This window comes from Rattus norvegicus, chromosome 3 (genome assembly GCF_021556685.1).
Source record: "Rattus norvegicus strain SHRSP/BbbUtx chromosome 3, alternate assembly SHRSP_T2T, whole genome shotgun sequence".
NCBI classification, from domain to species: domain Eukaryota; kingdom Metazoa; phylum Chordata; class Mammalia; order Rodentia; family Muridae; genus Rattus; species Rattus norvegicus.
The window spans coordinates 22,132,222-22,153,604 of NC_141536.1; the positions used below are offsets into that span (position 1 = coordinate 22,132,222).

Genomic DNA, 21,383 nt, shown 5'->3' on the forward strand with positions numbered 1-21,383 from the left:
AGAATGAAGTAAAATCAACACTCACATGTTCTCCCATTAGAACCATTTCTCACAGAGCAGTAGGGTAATGTGTCCTGGTATTAAGTTTGGGACACACTGTTTCCCTAAACTAGTTCCTGCAGGTCAGCTCTCCTATAAATCTTCAGCCCAAGTATCTACTACCCAGATAACACCCCCAAAAGGGTCCTAAGCTGGTGGTTCTTCTAGATGTTCTGTATAAGCAAACACAACCCTCCTGTAACGGGCCCCATGAAGTTCTTCCAATTTTAATGATAATAAAGCACACACACACACACACACACACACACACACACACACACACACACACACTGTATACACAAAAACAAAATAAAAATTTAAAAATAATCAAACATACACAAACACTGAAAATGTCATCTTAAATAGCAAAAGTAGACTCAAGTATAGGAACTACGTGATAGACAAGACCAATAACTGCTTATTGAGCTCAAAGAAGTAAAAGCAAAAACTAAAAATAGTAAACTATAATGAGCAATGTAATATATAAAGAATACTTACACCAAGATGAAACTCATGAAACTCAAGATGGATTAATAATGTGTTAGACACTGCTAAAGAGACAGAGAACAAAAGCAGGCGGGAACACAGTGATGGACAATACTAAGGGAACTAAGAAATGTGGAAAGCCTGAAAGGGTCCCAGGAGAAGAGAAGAGGGAGGTCAAGAATCAGTGAGTAGGAGTTGGGGATTTAGCTCAGTGGTAGAGTGCTTGCCTAGCAAACGCAAGGCCCTGGGTTCAGTCCCCAGCTCTGAAAAAAAGAAAAAGAAAAAGAAAAAAAAAAAAGAGTCAGTAAGTAAAGAGATAATGGCTGATAACTGTCATTACCATGAATGGAAACTCCAACCTAACAATTCAAATCATTTAAGAGACCCTGACATGTTCAACCAAATGTTTCCTCACCACAGATTAAGTCCAGATTACTAAAAACTAAGAGAAGTAATTTTAAAAGAGAAAAAAAGAATTCTAGGATTTGAGGGGTGCTGGCAGGAGACCAGGTATAACTGACTATGTAGTTAAAAAGTCATACTAGAGTAAAGCAATATGCACACATGAAACACATTAGTCCCAGCCTGTTTCGTGATAACCTGATTTTGACAGGTAAATCATTTGCACTGGCAGAGACCCAGCACTTAAAATTTTCAATGTTCACAATGAATCATTTTTTCCTCCAAAGGAAAGAAAGTACGACTAAAAAGAATTTGCCGGGTTGGGGATTTAGCTCAGTGGTAGAGCGCTTGCCTAGGAAGCGCAAGGCCCTGGGTTCGGTTCCGAAAAAAAAAAGAACCAAAAAAAAAAAAAAAAAAAGAATTTGCCAAAGTTATTGGGAACTTCCACTTTAACCCTAAAGGAAACATGCTAGGCAAACTACGGGTCCTAGCTGTCACGCAGAAATTGATCTATCAGTCACTTCCTTCTTCTGCCAGGAAACTTATACCAACATGCAAAGCCCCTTTTCTTTCAAGAGCAGAATAAAACAGGAATTTGGAGTGAGAAACAAGAATTACACAGGACATTAATACTAAATAAAGATTCCATACGGAGAAGGATACAGTATTGTCACCTTATCATTCAACATGTCCTTATTAAGAATTTAAATGCGAGGCAGGGGAAGACAAGAATATATGTAGTGAACAGCCACAGTGCACACATCCAGGAAAGCATACATATGCTGATAGCTAGAACTTGAAATTCTGGGAAGAATAATGAGTTGTATCTGATAACTATGATATAAGCATAAAGGAAGACCTAAAGACCTGATACAGAGTTTACCACCGAGCTACATGGCCTATCTCAATTATAAAGTCCTATCCACTCAGCGAGTTTCTGCCTCCATTCTAAAACAGAACCAGAAAAGTGAGGATTATGATACTCTGAAAGAAGTTTCATATAAAAGAGGCAAAAAGAAACATAACTCGGAACAAAGGAATATAAGATAGATTTCTGTGGCTGATGTGTAGCTAGGTAAAGCATTCACCTAGCAGGATGTGAGGCCCTAACTTACAACACACACACAGTAAAATAACATACGCAAGTGAAATAATCACATGTTCCCAAGGGTATGAGAAGACATTTCAAACATGAGAAAAAGGCAATTATATGTCTATTATGTGTGCATATATTTATTATATGCAAACATACATCTAATTCTCTAGCTGTATCTGTATCAAGGAAAAAAGACAGGGTCCTGATCTGGGTGCACTTTCAACTTCTTTGGTTGATGAATTCTTTCAGTATGGAAAGTGGCCATTTTCTTGAATTATTTTATTGATTTTTCTGTTTTCTGTACTACTCTTAAAGAACTTTTATGTATATGTAATTTATGTATTTATATGATGGACCTTCTTGTCTAGGTTTTAAGTTTGAGAAGTACAACCCAAGCTGCCCTAAACTCTCACAATCCTGTTCTGGCCTTCCTTTAGGGCCTTCCCACCCCTCTCACATCCCAACAGATACATACACATAAACAAACTAAGAAAGTACACAGATCAAATTTCCTAAAAATCAAAAATTCGAACACTGAACTTAACAAAATGCGCAGCAAGAAACATGCTACAAAATAAAAAAAATTAGGGTGGGTTAGATGCTATTAGAATTTAGGCTATTTCATTCATTCATTCATTCATTCATTCATTCATTTGTTGTTTTCAAGACAGGGTTTCTCTGTTTAAATGCTCTTAGAATTCAGGCTTGCTTGCTTCCTTCCTTATTATTAATTCACTGGGTTTTTAAAGACAGGGTCTCTGTGTAGCCCTGGCTGTTCTGGAACTTATTTTGCAGACCAGGCTGGCCTTGAACTCACAGAGATCTACTGGCCATTGCCTCCTGAATACTAGGATTAAAGGTGTGTGCCATCATACTTGGACAGGTTTAATTTTTAAAACGGAAGTAAACATGAGAATGAAAACCATACATGTGGGGTCGCCATTCTTGGCTACTCAAGTCATTTCCACTGCCATGCTAGATAAATTGAGTAATGCTTGCTTCTCCATTCATGTTGAAACCCACAACAGAAGAAGCTTTCAGGAGCAGAAGCAAGCACCCAGTCCAGTATGGACATGTGTTCCTCTAATTTAAGCCTATTTTGCTTTACTATAAATTATTACAGCTTGATTTCTGATGACTTCAAAGTGTTTTGCTAATACTGCTTTTAGAGTCATTTAGGGTTTGTTTCAAAAGCAAAACATTGCAAAAGTACTTCCAGGTTAAACCCCATTTAGGCTTAGTCGTGGAAAAACAAAGCATATGTAAAATTGTTAATAGTTAAGATCATTACTGTATAACATGAGATGGGGTTTCATTTAAACTATATGTGCATTAAATTAGGTATGCAGAAAAGGAAAGTGTTTAAAACTAGAAAACAAGCCACCCATATTATGTCTAGCTCTGTAAAGAAAAACAGACTGGGTTATATAACAAAAATAAACCTCCCACCAGAGATCTTGGAAATCTTGAAAATTTTTTTCCTGCAGGAGGATTTATTATTTTCCACTGAGAGTCCATTCATGCGTTTCTTCTTGTTTCTATTCATAGCATCAGATCCTGACTAGCATGCACAACCTCAAAAGAAAAGAAACACTAAATACAAACTGTAAAATTAAAGAAGCAAAACAAAGCAAAATAAAAGGGCATATGTTAGAAGTGGGGACCCTGAGGTCACTGCTATATTCCCAGAGTGTACAATAGCTCTCTAGGGACTCACCTTGTAGGCAACACTATTGGAGGAGTCCACAATGATGAACAGGGGTTTCCTTGTGAATGGATACAGATCTCCAGGATGAAGGCTGCAGAAAAAACAGTGAGGGATTGTGTAACTGTATGGTCAAGTCTCAAAAATTATATTTTACAGTTTGGTTTTCCCCATACAGAATTACAAGAAAAACAAGAATTAAGGAGCAAACACACACAAAGATAGATATGTATACTGGGACATGTTGATTCTACCTGGAAAAAAGTTCAAAAACAATTGTTATTTAAGACTCTCTAAATAAATGGTGCAGTGGTGTATTACCACTCCACCCCAGTATGTAGGAGACTCAATGAGGGGAACAACTTGAGTCCTGAAATTCAAGAGCAGTATGGGCAATATCAGTGAGACAAATGAATCCCTCAGCTAAAAATTACCCACATGTAAACATGACTAACCCCTGGTAAGAAAACCTCAGAAGTAGGCCTCACACATATAACTGCTTTGTAGTATTTAAAAGTTCTTTCCAAGAATGTGGTTTGAAATTAAGATAGACTAATATAACTGTATTCATACTTCAATGGCTCTTAAAATGCATCATATATTTTAAAGATGTTTTCTAATAACTTTTAAAGATTTATTTATTTTATATATCTGAGTATTTTGCCTGCCTGTATGTCTGTCTCTCTCTCTGTCTCTCTGTGTGCGTGCGTGCACGTGCATGCGCGTGCATGCCTGGTATCCTAAGACATCAGAAAAGGTAATCATATCCCTTGGAACTGGCATTAAGGATGGTTGTGAACCACTATGAGGAGCTAGGACCCATACCTAGGACCACCACAAAAACATCAAGTGCTCCTAAGTGTTGGCCCAGCTCTCTGCATCCTTAGACATATTCCAAACAAGAATGTAGAGAATATTTTATATATTGTATGGATGTATTACCTATCAATTGAAAAGTCTATTGCCTATGGCTTAGGCAGGAAATAGTGGTGGGCCACCCAGGAGGCAGAAAGGATTCTGGGATAGAGCCAGAGCGAAGCCCAGAAGATGTGAAGAAACAAGATGGATGCATGGTACCTGAGCACAGCCAGCCACAAGGCAGAATGTAGGTTAGAATAAATATTTTATCTTAAGTTATGATCTAGTCAGAAAAGAGCCTAGCTGTAAGGCTAAGGTATTTGTAAATATACTTTGAATTTGAGCCTTATTTCAGGGAGCATGGGACTGAGAGGAAGAACCAGGATCTAACTTCAACACAAGAAAGAAGGAAATCTTTATCTTCTATTTGGACACTTTATGTAAATCATCTGGGCTGCCTGTTAAATATGCAGATTAGCTGGGCTAATACAGATCAGTGGACTGTAATGTCCAAGTCCAGGAACATGTACTCAAAAGCCTCGGCTGTGAATTACAGTTTTTGGCATGCATACTCTTTATCGTCATTTCAAAGTAGACAATGTGTACATCTGTACCAGTACTAATGTAAATGTCCACAGCAAAGCAAAACAGGTATCTTACTGGTTAGTGACTACCATCCCACCTCAGAGTTCATCAGGTTTTGGCTTAATTGGAATATGAAAATTATATACATACTGTACAATGATTACCACACTAAATTAATGACATATCTGCTCCATTTTTGGCTCTAAGTAGTTTTTAGCAAATTTCAAAGAAATAACACTGTGACCTTGGTTGTCATTTTGACTATACTTGGAGTGAACCTAAATGTCTGGGCACACCTGTGATGGATTCTTCTCTTAATTAAATAACTTGATGTGGAAGGAGTCACTTCTAATCTCATCTTTGAGGTGGGAAGACCCACTTTTAATCTGGGCTACACCTCCTGCTGGGAGACTACATAAGGACATAGAAGAAGGCAGTTGTCTTCCTCTGCCTGTTTGTTCTTGCTAGCTAGTCCACTCCTTCACTGGCATTAGGGCCCACTTCTTTGCCATTCTGGTGTATACTGAAGACCAGCTGAGATATCCAGCCTTGTGGACTGAACCACTACTCAAATTTTAGACTTTCAATTGCCAGACAGCCACAGTTGGACTAGCTGGACCACAGATTATAAGTCAGTCTAATAAATACCCTCCCCCATACATACATTCATTCTTTAAGTTCTGTTGCTCAAGAGAACAGATACCAAAGTTATAGTCCAAAGTTTCTATCATTTTATGATTTAATAGTTGATTACATGTTTAGGTGTATATATGTGCACATGAGTGCAGGTGCCCATGGATGTCAGAAGAGGATGTCAGATCCTCTGGACAGGTAGGCAGCTGTGAGCCACCTGACAGGTGCTGGAAACAAACTGGTTTCCTCTGGCAGAATATACGCTCTGAATCGCTGGGCCAATTCTCCAGTCCCCTCTATCTCTTGATGACCACTTTATAATTATCTGCAGTCTCTAGTCTCTAACAATGACCTTTTCTCTGAGTTAGACATTTTAAAATTCTACATGTAAGTGAACTATGCAATATTTATCCACATTTCTGTATATGGCAATATTTGCTTTTCTTTGCACCTAAATAATTTTCCTTTTTAAAAATACTTTAAGGGGTTGGGGATTTAGCTCAGCGGTAGAGCGCTTGCCTAGCAAACGCAAGGCCCTGGGTTCGGTCCCCAACTCCGAAAAAAAGAAAAAAAGAAAAAAAATACTTTAAAAAAATCATGTGTATGTGTGTCTGTACATGTAAGTGCTAACTGAGGTCCACAGAGGCCAAAGGCATTATAAAGTCCCCCTGAGCTGGAGTTAAAATGGCTGTAAACTGCCCAGCACCGGACTTTCCTAAAAGCAGTATATACTCTTAATTCTTGAGGTATCGCTTTAGCCCCAATTTTCCTCTTCTTTTGCTTTTTTTTTTCTTTTTCTTTTTTTCGGAGCTAGGGACTGAACCCAGGGCCTTGCGCTTGCTAGGTAAGCGCTCTTCCCCTGAGCTAAATCCCCAACTCCTTCTTTTGCTTTTAAAAAAAAAAATTTTTGTTTTTTTTTGAGACGGTTTTTCTACACAGCCATGGCTGTCCTAGAACTCACAGAGAACTCATCTGGAGACGTGAGTGGCTTTGCTATGAAGCGTAGACTGTCTTGTACTTCCAATTGCTAGGATCATAGGCATATGACATTATACTCAGCTTATTTTAAACCTGTATCCATCCATCCATCCATCCATCCATCCATCCATCCATCCATCCATCCATCCATCCATCCACTCACCTACCTACCTCTCATGTGTGGGAAGTCCCCCCCACAAGGCATATGCCATTATACTTGGCGTATTTTAAACCTGCTTACATCCATCTATCTATCTATCTATCTATCTATCTATCTATCTATCTATCTACCTACCTACCTACCTACCTACCTACCTACCTACCTACCTTCCATCATCCATCCATCATGTGTGGAAACCCCCCCCCCCCCACTACTAATTTGGAGGTCAGAGAACAACTTGTGGAGATCTAGTGTTCCTTCTATTCTGTAGGTATATGGGATTGAACTCAGGTCATCAAGCTTGGTGGCAAGTGCAATCACCTACTGAGCCATCTCGTTGGCCCTTATTTTTAACTTTTGGAGGAAAACCCATACTATTTTCCTTAATAATTGTATCAATCAAATTATATTCTCCCAAAAGTTTTTAAGGACACTCACACCTTCCCCCCCTGCCCCCCCTTAACAATACTTGTGTTTTACAACAACCACCCTAACAGATGCTAAGTAATAACTTCTCATGGTTTTAATTTGCATGTCTCAGATGATTAGTGATTCTGTACATGTATTTTTTATATATCTTTTATATTTTCTAAAATAAATAATTTAAAACTAAGGTGAGTAGCAGTATCATATTTTGCTTGGGAATCTTAACTATGACACGAATAATTTGAAACATACACAGGCCTAATTTCCCTTTTCTGCTTTTCAGTATGAAAAGCTGAGATTTAATATAAAGTATTATTAGATAAGCCCACTGTTTAAGAGAATTTTGATGCCTAGAACGAAAACAGGCACTAGAATACATACCAGTGCATTTCTTTGTGAGACTGATTTCGTTTGTGGATTGCATCTCCATTGATAATGTCCCGGTTACTATTAGTAAGTACACCTCCAAAGTCATAAGGACCTAAAAGAACAAAAGCAAGAAACCTAGAACTCAACTGGAGGGTAACATCAAGTGATCTGATGGTCAGTTACAAGAGTATCAGTGAATCTCCCTTTGATACAATCACAGAGTGTTTATCTTTAAATTTAACATTTTATTATAATGCAATAATTACATTATTTCAGCACATTGCCTACTTCAATGGTTTAAAAAATGACTAAATTATTTACTAGCTTTTCTTTTTTAATATTTATTTATTTTACATATATGAGTATACTGTAGCTGTCTTCAGACACACCAGAAGAGGGCATCAGATCCCATTACAGATGGTTGTGAGTCACCATGTGGTTGCTGGGAATTGAGCTCAGGATCTCTGGAAGAGCAGTCAGTGCTCTTAACTGCTGAGCCATCTCTCCAGTCCATTTACTAGCTTTTCAAATATAACATAATGAGAAACAAAGTAAGAATCTACAGCCAGGCATGGTGGCACAGGTCTTTAATTCCAGCACTCAGGAGGCAGAGGCAGATGGATCTCTGTGAGTTAGAGGCCAGCCTGGTCTACAGAGGCCACTACTGATAGCCAGGTCTATATAAGCTCACTGTTAATTAAAAGCTAGGATAACCAGGGTTACATAGAAAGACTCTGTTTAAAAAAATTCCCGAAACAAAAAAACACATAACAAACAAAATCTCCAGCAACAACAACAAAACCAAGAATCTATAGCAATCCATTTATTTGGGTGGTAAAAAGGGATGGGGACCTGGGAGTTTAAAATAACATTTACAGGATATCTGAGAAGAGTCATAGTGAGGACCCAGTATTGATGGTATAGCCAGAAGCCAGAGCCTCAAAGCAGAACAATGACTAATTGCAGTGAACATTTACAAGGAAAGCTGCATGGACAAAGGGGTGTACTGTGTGACACACCACAGCTTCCAGGGCAAGATTTTCTGTTTTTTTTTTTTTTTTTTTTTTTTGAGGGGAGAGGTTGCAAGGGTAGAGGGCAGATACGGAGAACGGGGAGATGAGTGGGACTGTGGTACATGATGTGAAATTCAATATCTGGTTTAATAAAAGTATTTTATAAAGAAAGCTGATAATTACAAACTGAAATCTCTATTTAAGTATATATATATGTATATATATTTAGTATATGATATATATTCATGATATATATCCAGGTCTTATCTTGTTGCTCAGGCTTGAGCTCCTAGACTTAAGTGATCCTCCTGCTTTAGCATTCTGAGAGCTGGCAGTATAGGGATACACTATAGTACCTGATCCAGTAAAGATAATTTTAAATTAACTACTAAGTGAAAAATTTGAAGAAAGATTAGAATTAACTTGAATTCTGATTAACAAAACTTTATTTTATGAACTATTCTGCCAAATTCCAGTACATAAAAAGTTAATTATTCTACTATTAATAGAAATTTAAAATTCTGATTTACATGTTAGCCTTTCCCAATTGGTCATAAGAGTTAGCTAACTCTTGTCTAAGTTGAATAGTGATTGTAGGATGATCAGATAATCTCTGAGAAAGGGCCATTCAGTTTATTACCTATACTAATTACAAAATTTAAAAGTCTAATGTGGAAGACCCAAAATAGTTGCCTTAATAAAATGTTTTCAGACAAATACTTAAATACAAGTAAAGACACTAACGTTTAAATAAGAACTAAGGCAGTTACGCATGTTGACTTCTCTCTCCCTTGTGCATGCCTGTAAGTGCTACACCCCAGCCCATCACATCACAGTTGGATCACAGACCTTTCAAAAACCACTGCAATGTAAAGACTATAGCGATTTGCTTTGCTTTGTTTCAACTGTAACATTTTACTACTTTGTAGGTCATGCAAGGAAGATGGTAGGTCATGCATTTTATAAAGGAATGCCAATTGCCACAGACAAATGAGGAGGAGAATGTTGAAAATGTTAAAACTATTTTTCTCCAAAGATTTAAGTCCTTCATATCTGAATTGCTCATCTAGTCTGAACAATCTCTGGGCTTGTATATTCTGATAATTTAAGGTTTTATTCTGAAGCAGCATCCCAATATTGCATGGACTGAATCTGTTGTAACAACAACCAAAAAAAAAAAAAAGGATTGAAAATAAAATTATAACAAGGACTTGAACTTTCATAGTTACAAAAGTACACTGATTTCTACAAAGACTTTCAGCCATAATGCTGCCTCTGACCAGATCCCCAAATATATTAAAAGCTTACAGTGATTCAATGATGTTAAGTAAATACGCTGGCAGATTCCATAATCTTTTGCAGTATCAAACATCAAACTGCTTATGTATAAATCTAAGTATGATAAATTTGACAGTGAAGTATGCATTTGACATAAGTATTGTGTCAAGATTTTTGGACTTCAAGGAATACAAGATGAGCACAGAGAATTAACCAGGTCCTCTCCAATACTGTCACTAAACAAACAGACCAGGTTTTAAATTTTGAAGCTTTTTTGGAAAGTTTGAGGTGGTCTCTGGTCTGTGCGCCATTGTCTTGTAGAAAACAGAGATAATTCAAGCCCTGCTCACAGTGGGAGCATTCCTTTATTGTACCTTCACCATCAGAACGACCTGTGGGGAAAACGCCAGTGGCTGACAGGTAAATCAGAAGCACACTATTGGCAGGCAGCTCCTGAAATGAAAGAAAACCACATATACAAAACCAGACAGGAAAAACAACACAGCTTTATTTAATGTTCAGCACAATTTAAGGCTGTGGGGGAAAATGATGGCTTTTAACACACTGCTGCTATCACGTTTCCACTTGTTCCAATGTAAAATCGCATGGCAGAGATTCACTATAATCTACACTGCATAACTGTCCCCAAAGCTGTGAATACATTTTCTACTTGCAACTGCCCATCTGTTAGAGAAGTGTTCTCTGGAAATATAAAACTGAGGGAGAAAGATCTCCACTGGTAATAAAGAAGGCAAACTCCCCTCCATGCCTTCCTCTATGTCAACTATGGGAAAATAATACTTAAGGTTCCCAGCATTCTTTTTTTTTTCCTTGAGGCTGTATAAAGCTCACACTGGCCTCAACCTTGTTGTGTACTGATATACCTGGGTTGTCCTTGAACTCTACTGTGTGGCCCAAGAGGTCCTCTAACTCCTGTCCAAAGGCAGGATTACAGGCATTTACCACATCCTTCTATCAGACAGTCACACTGTCTCACAGAGCTGCCTGAGCACATGAATGCTACACACCATGTTCTTGTTTTTCAGTTTTGCATTGAGTAGTAAGCCCAAAGCTGTTTAGCAATAAAACTCCAGAGAGGATAGAATAATTAACCAAAGCCCTCTGACTGATGTTGAATATAAATTATTCATATCATAAGCAGCTACAACTACCCAAACTGAAAGAGTCAGAATGACCTACTGGACCAGCATTAGTGTATATTCATACATTACTTCTAGTCAGGCATCTGAAGAGTGACCAAGTCCACCTTGAGCACACTCTTCCCACTACAGCAAGAGGTCACACAAACCTTAAAAGACGCTGCTAAGAATGTATACAGTTGGCTGAAGGTCGGTTTGTAGAGTAGATACTTGTGTGGGTTTTCTCGTCTGGTAGGCTTGTCAGCTGGCTCCTATTGGTGACACACCATAAATGACATAAAACGACACATAAGTGGTATGTGACAGCTGAGTGTCCACATTCCTAATCCTTTCCATCAGATATCCTAATTTTCTTCAGTGTCTGTGATTGTGCTTATCAACTGTGTCTTATCAAGAGAGCTCTTGTTTTATCACAGGAACTCATTATGTAGCTCAGGCAGGCCTCTAATTTTCAATAATTCTACCATTTGGCTATCTAGTGTGCCGTAATCACAGGTGTGAGGCACCCATGGTTGGGTTAAGAGCATTTTTTATTTACTCTGGTGCCCCTAAGAGAAGCAGAAGAAGTAAGTCAGGTAAATGATCACCTGTATTCCCGGCTTATTCATCTGGGAAGCTAAATTCATTGGCTCCCTTTCCAAGGCTTGTAACATCCGGAACATGTCAACAGTTAATTCGCTGAATTTGACCTGAAAGAAAAACGTACCTGGTCATTTATGGAATAAGTAGAACTTCTGATCTTTGATCACATTATTACTCTTGACTTTTAGGTATATTTAATAACAGATGATTTTAAAATATACATTCATACATACATTCATTTTTAAAAAAGAAGTTACATCTTTCCCCCTTCTCTCTTCCCTCTAATCCTTCCCACGTTCTTGATCCATCTTGAAATCATGCCCTCTTTTTCTTTAACTGTTATTGGGATGTGTGTGTACGTATGCACCTAAATATAAAAATACAACCTGCGCAGTCCATTTAGTGTTGCTTATATGTCTATGACTTCACCGCTGACCCCTTTGTATTGGATAACCAACTAGGGGGCACAACCTCAAGGAAGACTTCTCCCACTGTCAGCCTTCCTTAGTTTGCCTATAGTTCTTTGTCTATGGGTGGGTTGGTTTTCTTTGTTTGTTTGAGACAGGCTCTTATCATGTATCTTTAGCTGACCTAGAATTGCTATATAGACTACAATGACCTTGACTCAAGAGAGCTTCTTAGCTCTGCTTTCCAAGTGCTGGGATTAAAGGCCTCCTGAGCCACCATGCCCAGAGACAGCTCATATTTTACTCTTTAGTATTTAATCACAAGACTTTCAAAAGGCAAATGTGGCAAAAAATTATGCAATGACACTCCTATTCTTAATCTCTACTTTGTACAGTTAACAGTGCTTAGGTTTCTCCATCATAATGCATTAATTACCCCAAATAGTTTTAAAAAAGCAACAAAAGTTACAAAAGCACAGCCCTACAAATCATGGCAACATTTGCTTAAGCTGAGCTATGTCTGGATTCACACTTTATAATCTCCTCAGTGTTCTGGCACTACACAGTATTTAAGAGTGCATCCTTCTGGGGTTGGGGATTTAGCTCAGTGGTAGAGCGCTTGCCTAGCAAGTGCAAGGCCCTAGGTTCAGTCCCCAGCTCCGGAAAAAAAAAAAAAAAGTGCATCCTTCTCTATTTTCAATAATAGTTTTACAGAAGACCTAGGCACATGTAATGACAGAATAAAGAAGAGGTTTATAAAATAAAGTAGAAATGCTTTTAGTTAGGAGAGTTGTTTGAAAGATTATTGCCTGAAGTTTCAAAACTGTACCTTAGACTGGGCATGGTGGCTTACCTCTTTAATCCCAACACTTGGGAGGCAAAGGCAGATAGATCTCTTTGAATTTGAGGTTAGCCTGGTCTACAAAGAGAGATGCAGGATGGCTAGGGCTACATAAAGACCCTGTCTCAAAAATCAAAATGAAAATGTACCTCACTCATACATACATAATACATTGCTAGAGATCAGGCCCCGGGCCTCATGCATGCTAGGCAAGTGCTCTACCATTGAGACACCATAATTCCATTTAGTATTTCTCTTAGCAGATCAGCAAAACTCACATTTTCCTCATGTAAGAATTTTACAGAAAAAAAAAATTTAAAAAGATGTATAGAACAAATCATCAATACAGGCATTTCTGAACATATTTAATGTTTTGACACAGCACTGAATTTCCAGAAGTGTTATAAAATTGCACCACAGCCCCAGATAGTCACCACCCATTATCCACACACGCGAGAAGGAAACAAGTTCTAGATCAGAGCAAAGGAGATAATATTTGTCAAAGCGGAGGTAACTGAAAGCACGTGACCTAGGACAGAACCAATGTAGTAGTTTCATGCATTCTTCTTCCTGTTTGTTTGGAAAGGGTCTTATGTGTAGCCCAGGATGGTTTTAACACCTATTTCTGCCTTCTAAGGGCTGTGATTATAGGCATGTGCCACCACGCCTGGTTCTTTTGAATTCTAAGGAATAAGCTCAAAGACACTGGAATCGGAGATTGTTATGTTCCTGTTTTTGAGTTTGCTAGTTTTAGTTGTTTTGCTTTTAAAAACAGGGTATTGCTGAGTGTGGTGGCAACACTTGGGAGGCAGACGTAGGCAGATCTCAGTGAGTTCAAGGCTAGCCTGGTTTACATAGTGAGATTCAGGACAGGCAGAACTACACAGTGAGATACTGCATATGTATATATGCAAGTATCATAATGAAACCTATTTCTTTGGATGACAGCTAAAAAATAAAAAATAATTTAAAGAAATTATAAAAAAATGACCTTCTCAAAATGCAGCCCTCACCAACTCCACTCTTTGCCCTGCCCTTGGCTAGTTTCCTGTGCACTTGGGAAAAGATCACCTTCCTGACTTTTTCTTGTGCTTCTTGTTCCTCCATCCCCTAGTGTAGTGTTCTACAGGGCTTCATCCTCCCGGTAGCCAGGCCTGCTGACAACAGTACAATCGTGACTTTTGCTTGGCATGCTTACTCTGGACAACTTCCTACTTTAGTTTTTGTTATTGTTGTTTTCCAAGACAGAGTTTCCTGTATAGTCCTGGCTATCCTGGGACTTGCTCTGTAGACAGGGTTGGCCTCAAACTCACAGAGATCCACCTGCCTCTGTCTCCTGAGTAGTGGGATTAGAGGTGTGCACCACCACTGCCTGGATTCTACTGCAGTTCTTAACCACAGCACTTTCTCAGAAAAACATCTTATCAGATCTCAGATTAACTCAAATCCTTTGATGCCAAACATCAGAAAAATATGCCCCTGTTTTGCTACAGTTTTTGAAGTGATACTATCTAAGTAGTTATTTTGTTAATAATTGTTTTTTGTAGGTAAACAGAAAACTCCATTAGTGAAGGCATTTTGTTTTTTTCTACCCTCCACAAACACACACACGCACCCTGGAGACATGACTGATAATTCATGAATACTGATTGGACTGGGGATGTAGATTTAGCTCAGCGGCAAATTAATACACTAGTAAGCATCTTTCTATGTCACTAAAAATTGTTTCTAAACAAATATACTTTCATATATATATGAATATGCATATGAACAAACATGGCATAATTGATTTGACTATTCCTTACAGATGTAAGGAATTCTACAAGGGGGAAAAAAAATCCATGGATCACCAAAACAAACTTTTTAAAAGTAAATTTTAAGCATAAATCTTTCACAGTTTTTTACCTGATTGTTACAATTACCAATAATGAGTGCATCAGCCAGAGACAACTGTCCCACTATCATGCCTTGCTCCAGCAAGGGGGCTCCTGTCTCAGCAAGGCGATTGGATGTGATAACAATGGTATTATCATCATTTAACACCATTACAGGGTCTGCCTGAAAAAAAAAAGAAGCACATTAATGGTAAAGAATATCACTTATTGTTCTTCTCAAAGCCACATACATACCATAAACACACAGCACAGTCATTTGCCTACCTATGACTGTGACAAGCTTTCTCTTAAGAAATTACCTCAATGAATGCTGCTACCTCTTGGAGCACCAGGTTCCACTCAACTTGATCTTCAGTATTAAAGCGATGAGTATAATCTTCAATTTCATCAGACAATTCCTGGTATTAGAAATGCCACAAAGAAAAAGGGCTATTAATAACATCCATAAAAAGGCTAGCAGGATAGCTCAGCAGGTAAATGTATCTACCACCTAGCCTGACAACCTACGCTCAATCTATGAAACCCACAAAATAAAAGGAGGGAAACAATCTTCTGACCTGACACCTGTGCATGAATCAATCTCTCTCAATCTCCCTCTCCCCATTTCTCCCTCTTTCTCCCCCCCCACTCTAAATAAATGAATGCTGTGCATGAATCATACATACACACACAAAATAAATGAATGTAAAAAATTAAAATCTCCATAAAAACCAGCTATATTGTAATATTCCTGACAGAAAGTAATAGAATTATGTTTGATCAGTATCAATATCCAATCCCAATTGTAACAGAAAACAAAGAATGAAAACCATAGATTTACTACAAAATAAAAAAATTTAGAATGATACACATCAAATAAAAACCTTTTTTTTAAAAAAGATTTATTTAATTTATGTGAGCACACTGTAGCTGTCTTCAGATACACCAGAAGAGGCACCAGATCTCATTACAGATGGTTGTAAGCCACCATGTGGTTGCTGGGATTTGAACTCAGGATCTCTGAAGAGCAGTCAGTACTCTTAGCCACTGAGCCATCTCTCCAGCCCAAATAAAAACCTTATAAAGGTTTATTTCCTACTTGGTGCTATATCGGCAATGAACTTATTAACAGAATTGCCTATAAAACAAACTCATAAATGTTAACGCACAGAGAACACTCCCTTCCTTTATATCATATTGTGTTTTGGAAATAGTTTAATTAGTAGCTGAGGAAAGAAGATCACAGCAGAATATATCTCTCCTTCCAATGGTCTTATGACATATTTGAGTCAAATGTATCAAGAAGTACACCATACCATCAAGCTAGGTATGGTGGTTCATATCTGTAAGCACTCAAGATTGAGGAAGGAGGATTATCAAGAGTTTCCAGAGCACCTGGGTTGGAGATCCACCTGTCTCTGCCTCCCAAGTGCTGGGATTAAAAGCATGCAGTGTCATGTCTGGCTGGGCTACAGTTATTTTAAAGTACATTTATAATTTCAGCATAGGAAAGACTGATTCATGGGGATTACAAATCCAAGATCAGCCTGAGTTATATAACAAGATCCTACTTCAAACAAATCAAAACAAAACAGAACAAAACCAAACACTATTTACCTTTACCAGGTCTTTCACAACGTCCATTTTATTAAGAAGAAGACAAACTACTATAAATCTTGCATAGTATCGGAGTTTCTTAACAACCAACTCAGGCCTGCATTGGACAAAAAGAACTCAGTCATGATATTAAAATGGAAAACATGCTGTGAAAGAACTCTAGCCAGTTCAAGCAAGGCAAACATGGCTCTTGCAGGCCTTGCCCTGCCTCCCCATGCTTTCTGCCTTGCTAAAATCCATAAGATTACATTCCTAAAGTTAGCCGCCAAGATCTATTCCTTTATTTAGCCACTTCCTCCTCCTAAGGATGACTACCAAGGTCCAGCTATCAAAGTATTAAAGTCCAGTAATCAAATGCCCCCTTTGGCTCATACCCAATTAAACTGAACACCTCATCCTAATGTGGGGTTTCCCATTTTTAATTTTATAAACCATCATTTTCCAATGGGTCTCATCTGTCTCTTCTCTATCCAGAGGCAGTACTTTGTCCTTCCTGGTCTAGGACAAATACCCCTGCCTCTCTTTTGTTATCTTCCTCTTTTTCCACACCCTCTATCTCCTGCCCTTTGTGCCTCTGGAGCAAATAAATCTTTTGTGCTGAGATCTTGGTGCTGGGGTCCTGAGCAATACTGATCTTTCCATGTTGTTCTGACTTTAACTTTTAAATGATTTTTTAAAAACATCATCATTATTAGAATAGTGATAAAAATTTCCACATAAACCCAAACAGCCTTTGCTTGTCAGGGTAGCACATAATTCCCTAACTCAGCAGGGAGAGGCAGGAGGATAAGGGGTTCAAGTACTGAGTTCAAAGGCAGCCTGGGATACAAGAGACTGTCTCAAAACCATATAGCCTTTTAAACATTTTTTATACACTGATTAAGTCATCATTCTATATTCATTCACTCATTCATTCACTTAACCATCATCTACTGAGAATTTGAGTGCATAAGAAAACAGTGCCATTATTGGGACTGGATAGATGGTTCAGCAGTTAAGAGAACTTGTTTCTCTTACAGTACCCACATAGTTCACAATAATCTATAACTTCAGTTCTAGGGGATCCACTAACTTATGACCTCCTCGGGCACAATACTCACATACATAAAATAAAAATTTAAAGTCTAAAAACTAGAAACAGTGCCATGATACTAAAAGGACAATGATTTTAAAAATTCCCTTCTTCACAGACCTTACAAATGGAATAATAATTTAAATACAGACAAGTTAAGTAAATATACAAAACAGTGGAATAGATATAATTGAAAAAAAAAAAAGAGCGATGAGTCTGACTCTGATTTGAATCTGTCACGTCCCCGTAAGCTCCCATTTAAGCTAGCAGTGGTTTCAGAAGGCATAAAGAAGTGGGTTCCCGGAGGCAGTACACCTTAAGGTTCACTGGACAGGCCTCCGTGAGAAAAGTACCTGACTCCATTTTGAAAGAGGAGCCATTATGCTGCATTGTTAAAAATAAGTTTCCATTTACTTATTGTTGTGGATTGCTGTGTATTTTCTACTCCCTCAAGAGAGGTACCCCTCCTGAGGAACGTACTCAGGTAGAAACGTAATTGGTCATATAAGGTGTGATTGGGCAGTGGATGGAAAAGGCAGGGCTGAAAGTTTTAGAGAAGGGAGAGAAGGAGGAAGAAAGGAGAGACTTGAGGACGGAGGGAAAAGATAGAGGAGGAAAAGGTTGAAGATGGAGCAGACTCATGTGGCCTGGAGGAGCCACTAGTAGCTATGGATTCCATAGATGAGTGGATGGCCTGAGAAATTCGAGCAGCAGCTCTGGGGATTTCAGCTTAAACTGGTTAGTTTAGCAAGCTAGCCTCAGGAACCAGGACAAGATGGCTAAACAGAGCTAGCTGTGGGGGTGGGGTGGGTGAAACCACTTTAGTGTATTTCTTTTGTTGTTGTTTTTTTTTTTAAATTACATGCTGTAGTAAGAGCTGAGCTGCTGTTTGAAGACTGTTTCCTAGAGCCTGACCTGTCCCAACCAATGACCTTGACTTGTGTTTTTGAACACCCTGACCCTTTGAGATGTTTCTGTATTTTCTTACTGTCCCATCATCTCTCTTCTGCAAACCTGCTGCAACTACTTGCAATTTTACTCCTTCAAAGGGGCCGAGAAATAGCCTTGGGCTGCTCGCTCTAGCTTGACTCGGGAGGCAGTAGCTGGCCTGCTCTCGGGTGGCTCACCTTTCCCCAAAAAGTCAACTTTACTTCAAATCTGGCTCAAAATTGTGGGACTGGTCTTATTATCGACCGGTAGGATTTACATTTTCTGGAAGCCCAAGTGAGATTCAGACCACTCACCCAAATTCTCAAGCTGGATCTTCACTCTGGGACTTTAAGGCTGAGGGGCCTCACCTCAGGAAGTGTACACCTTGAGAAATTCCAAGGTTTCGCAGTGTGCTTTCAGTTTCACAGACTTGGACTATCAGAGTGAACTACCATGATGATAAGAGCCACAAACATCTACAGATGCCTCCCTGGTCTGTGGAGATCCTGATCTGGGGCACTGGGGAATCTGATGGAACTCGAATATGCTCCTGTCCAGGGTCTGGCTTCATATTTGTCTTGTCTTTGTATTTATGTCCCATTTGTCTTGTCTTCATATGTTTTGTCTTTGTTAGTCTTGATTTTGTTTTATTTTTACTGTCTCCATTTTGTCTTTTGTACTTTCTGTGTTAGTTGGTTTATCTTGGACTTGGGACAACTGAACTGATAGACAGTATGGGTAATAAGACTAGCAAGCCTAACAGCCCTCTATCTTGTACTCTAAAGAACTTTTGACAAACTTAGCTGGGCCTTTAATCCCAGCACTTAGAGGGAGAGGCAGGAAGATCTCTGTGAGTTTGGGGCCAAGTCCAGTACATACAGGGCTACACAGAAAAACCCTGTCTTGAAAAATCAAAACCAAAAGCAGAAGGACAAAGAAAAAGAAAAAAAAATTAACAAAGTTTACTCCCTACAGTCACAGAGAATTATATTAGCCTATCACCAAGAGTCTCTGTTCTGTGAAACTGAATGGCCCACATTCAGGGTTGACTGGCCCTCCCAGGGCACTTTTGACTTTCAGATAGCTTGAACAATTGTACGTGTCACCCCTGGCATGCCTGGCCAACCAGAATAGAATGGATATATCTTGTCTAAAGCAACTCCCAACACGCTACCCTGGATGAAGATCTGTTTGATTTGAAATGGGCAAGGTGTCAAGTCCTGAATGTCAGCAGATGGGCCTTTCAAGAGCCTGTAGCAGAGACCCAGAAGTCCCCTCTGAAAACTATTCTGCAGGACTCACAGGAAAAAGAATTCCTCCTTCTTTCATATAACTATCTTTAACCCCTGTTCCTCTCCCCACCTCAACCTCTACCTTTGCCAGCTCAGTGCCTACCACCAAGGATTCCCTCTGCCTCTGTCTGAGTCTCTTCCCTACCTCCCCTCATCTTTTACCTCCCAGCTCTTTCCTTACCTCCCCATCTTTTCCCCTCCCCAGACCCATCAGAGGGTCCCGTATGGCCCTCTTGACTCCTCCTCCAATTCTGGTAATGAGGTGGCACCTGCTTTGAGCCTTGCTCCCCTACAGCCATTTCCTGAGCATCCTACCTGTATGGCCCCCTTTCCACTACAGATCTCTTCAACTGGAAGAACAAGAATCCCCCTTTCAGCACTAACCCAGATTCCTTAATTTCTCTAACAGATTCTACTTTTTTCAATCATCTCCTCACATGGGATGACTGTCAATAGATTCTCCATGTCCTCTTTAACACCAAAGAAGGGAAACAAATTTTTATGAAGGCTACTGAAGTATTTCCTAGAATAACTTCAATGGCTGATGACCAGAGGACAAAGGCAATTGACTGTGAGCTGCTAAGACAGAGACTCCAATGAAACTTCAACCCAGAGAAAGGTAGAAGGTCACTCAGGGAATAAATACCACCAGGTTCTGTTAGAAGGGATGAAGCGGGCAGCCCGAAAGCCCACTAACCTATCTAAGTAAGCAGACGTAAAACAGACCATAAATGAATCACTTTGAGCTTTTTTTCTGGAATGACTCCTGAACACCTATAGTTATACACCCTTCTATACCAAGAAGTCCTGGCAAATCTCAAGGTGATTAACCCTGCCTTTGTTACTCAGCCACTGACATACTTAGGATACAAAAGATGGATGGATTTGCAGAAAAGAGCAGATAATTATTTTCAAATAGCCCAGAAGATGTTTGATAGAGACAGCAAAGATCTTTTCAAAAAGATGGGATGTGCAACCATGGCTGCACTATAGGCTCTGGCCACTTTCAACTCTGCCCATACACCCCACGATTAAAAGAGGAGACATTTATAAAAGGACCAATGCTCTTACTGCAATGAAATAGGTTACTGAAAAAAAATGAATGTTCATGACAGTTTTGGGATGGCTCCCCAAAACCCAAGCCAATCATAGCTATGGAGGATCAGAGCTGGAGGCTCTTTTGAACCAGGACCTCCAGGAGTCTATGGTAATCTTCACCATTAGGGGCCAACCCATATATTTTCTGGTAAACAAAGGGGCTACACATTTGGTATTACAGGAATCCCTAGGACTCCTTGGAATTATGGAAGTACAGAGGGCAACAGGACTGCTAAGCTAGGACAAGAAACTGTGACTGACTTATTCTTTTATTGTTATTTCTGTATGACCCTTCCCTTAGGGGAAGGGCATGTTGAATAAGCTCCAGGAAAGAAACATCATTCTCAGGAGACACTCTCCTAGGTTGCTGGAACTAAGAGTGTTTGCTGCCACATCTTATAGTAGTAGATTTAAATCAGAAAAATTCAAAGAATTCTAGTAGTCTTTTCTCTTGACAACTACATGGGCTAGAGATGACAAAG

General features: G+C 39.1%; 1 protein-coding gene and 1 long non-coding RNA gene across 12 annotated transcripts in view; one reads left to right on the top strand and one right to left on the bottom strand.

Annotated features, from left to right (window-relative positions):
• Positions 1-21,383, top strand: part of LOC134486089 (uncharacterized) — a 91,556-nt gene that overhangs the window by 23,140 nt on the left and 47,033 nt on the right. The gene's annotated exons all lie outside the window — the stretch shown is intronic.
• Positions 1-21,383, bottom strand: part of Scai (suppressor of cancer cell invasion) — a 111,964-nt gene that overhangs the window by 22,525 nt on the left and 68,056 nt on the right. For 6 of the 9 annotated variants that reach the window (XR_015683420.1, NM_001399633.1, NM_001399635.1 and 3 more), the window contains 8 exon segments: positions 16,510-16,606; positions 15,213-15,311; positions 14,924-15,076; positions 11,776-11,877; positions 11,338-11,439; positions 10,403-10,481; positions 7,750-7,849; positions 3,741-3,822 (listed from right to left, as the gene is read on the bottom strand). Coding sequence is in view for 5 of the 9 variants with exons in the window: in NM_001399633.1 (NP_001386562.1) it covers positions 3,741-3,822; positions 7,750-7,849; positions 10,403-10,481; positions 11,338-11,439; positions 11,776-11,877; positions 14,924-15,076; positions 15,213-15,311; positions 16,510-16,606 (814 nt within the window). In the remaining 4 variants the exon portion in view is untranslated. 9 annotated transcript variants of the gene reach the window in all.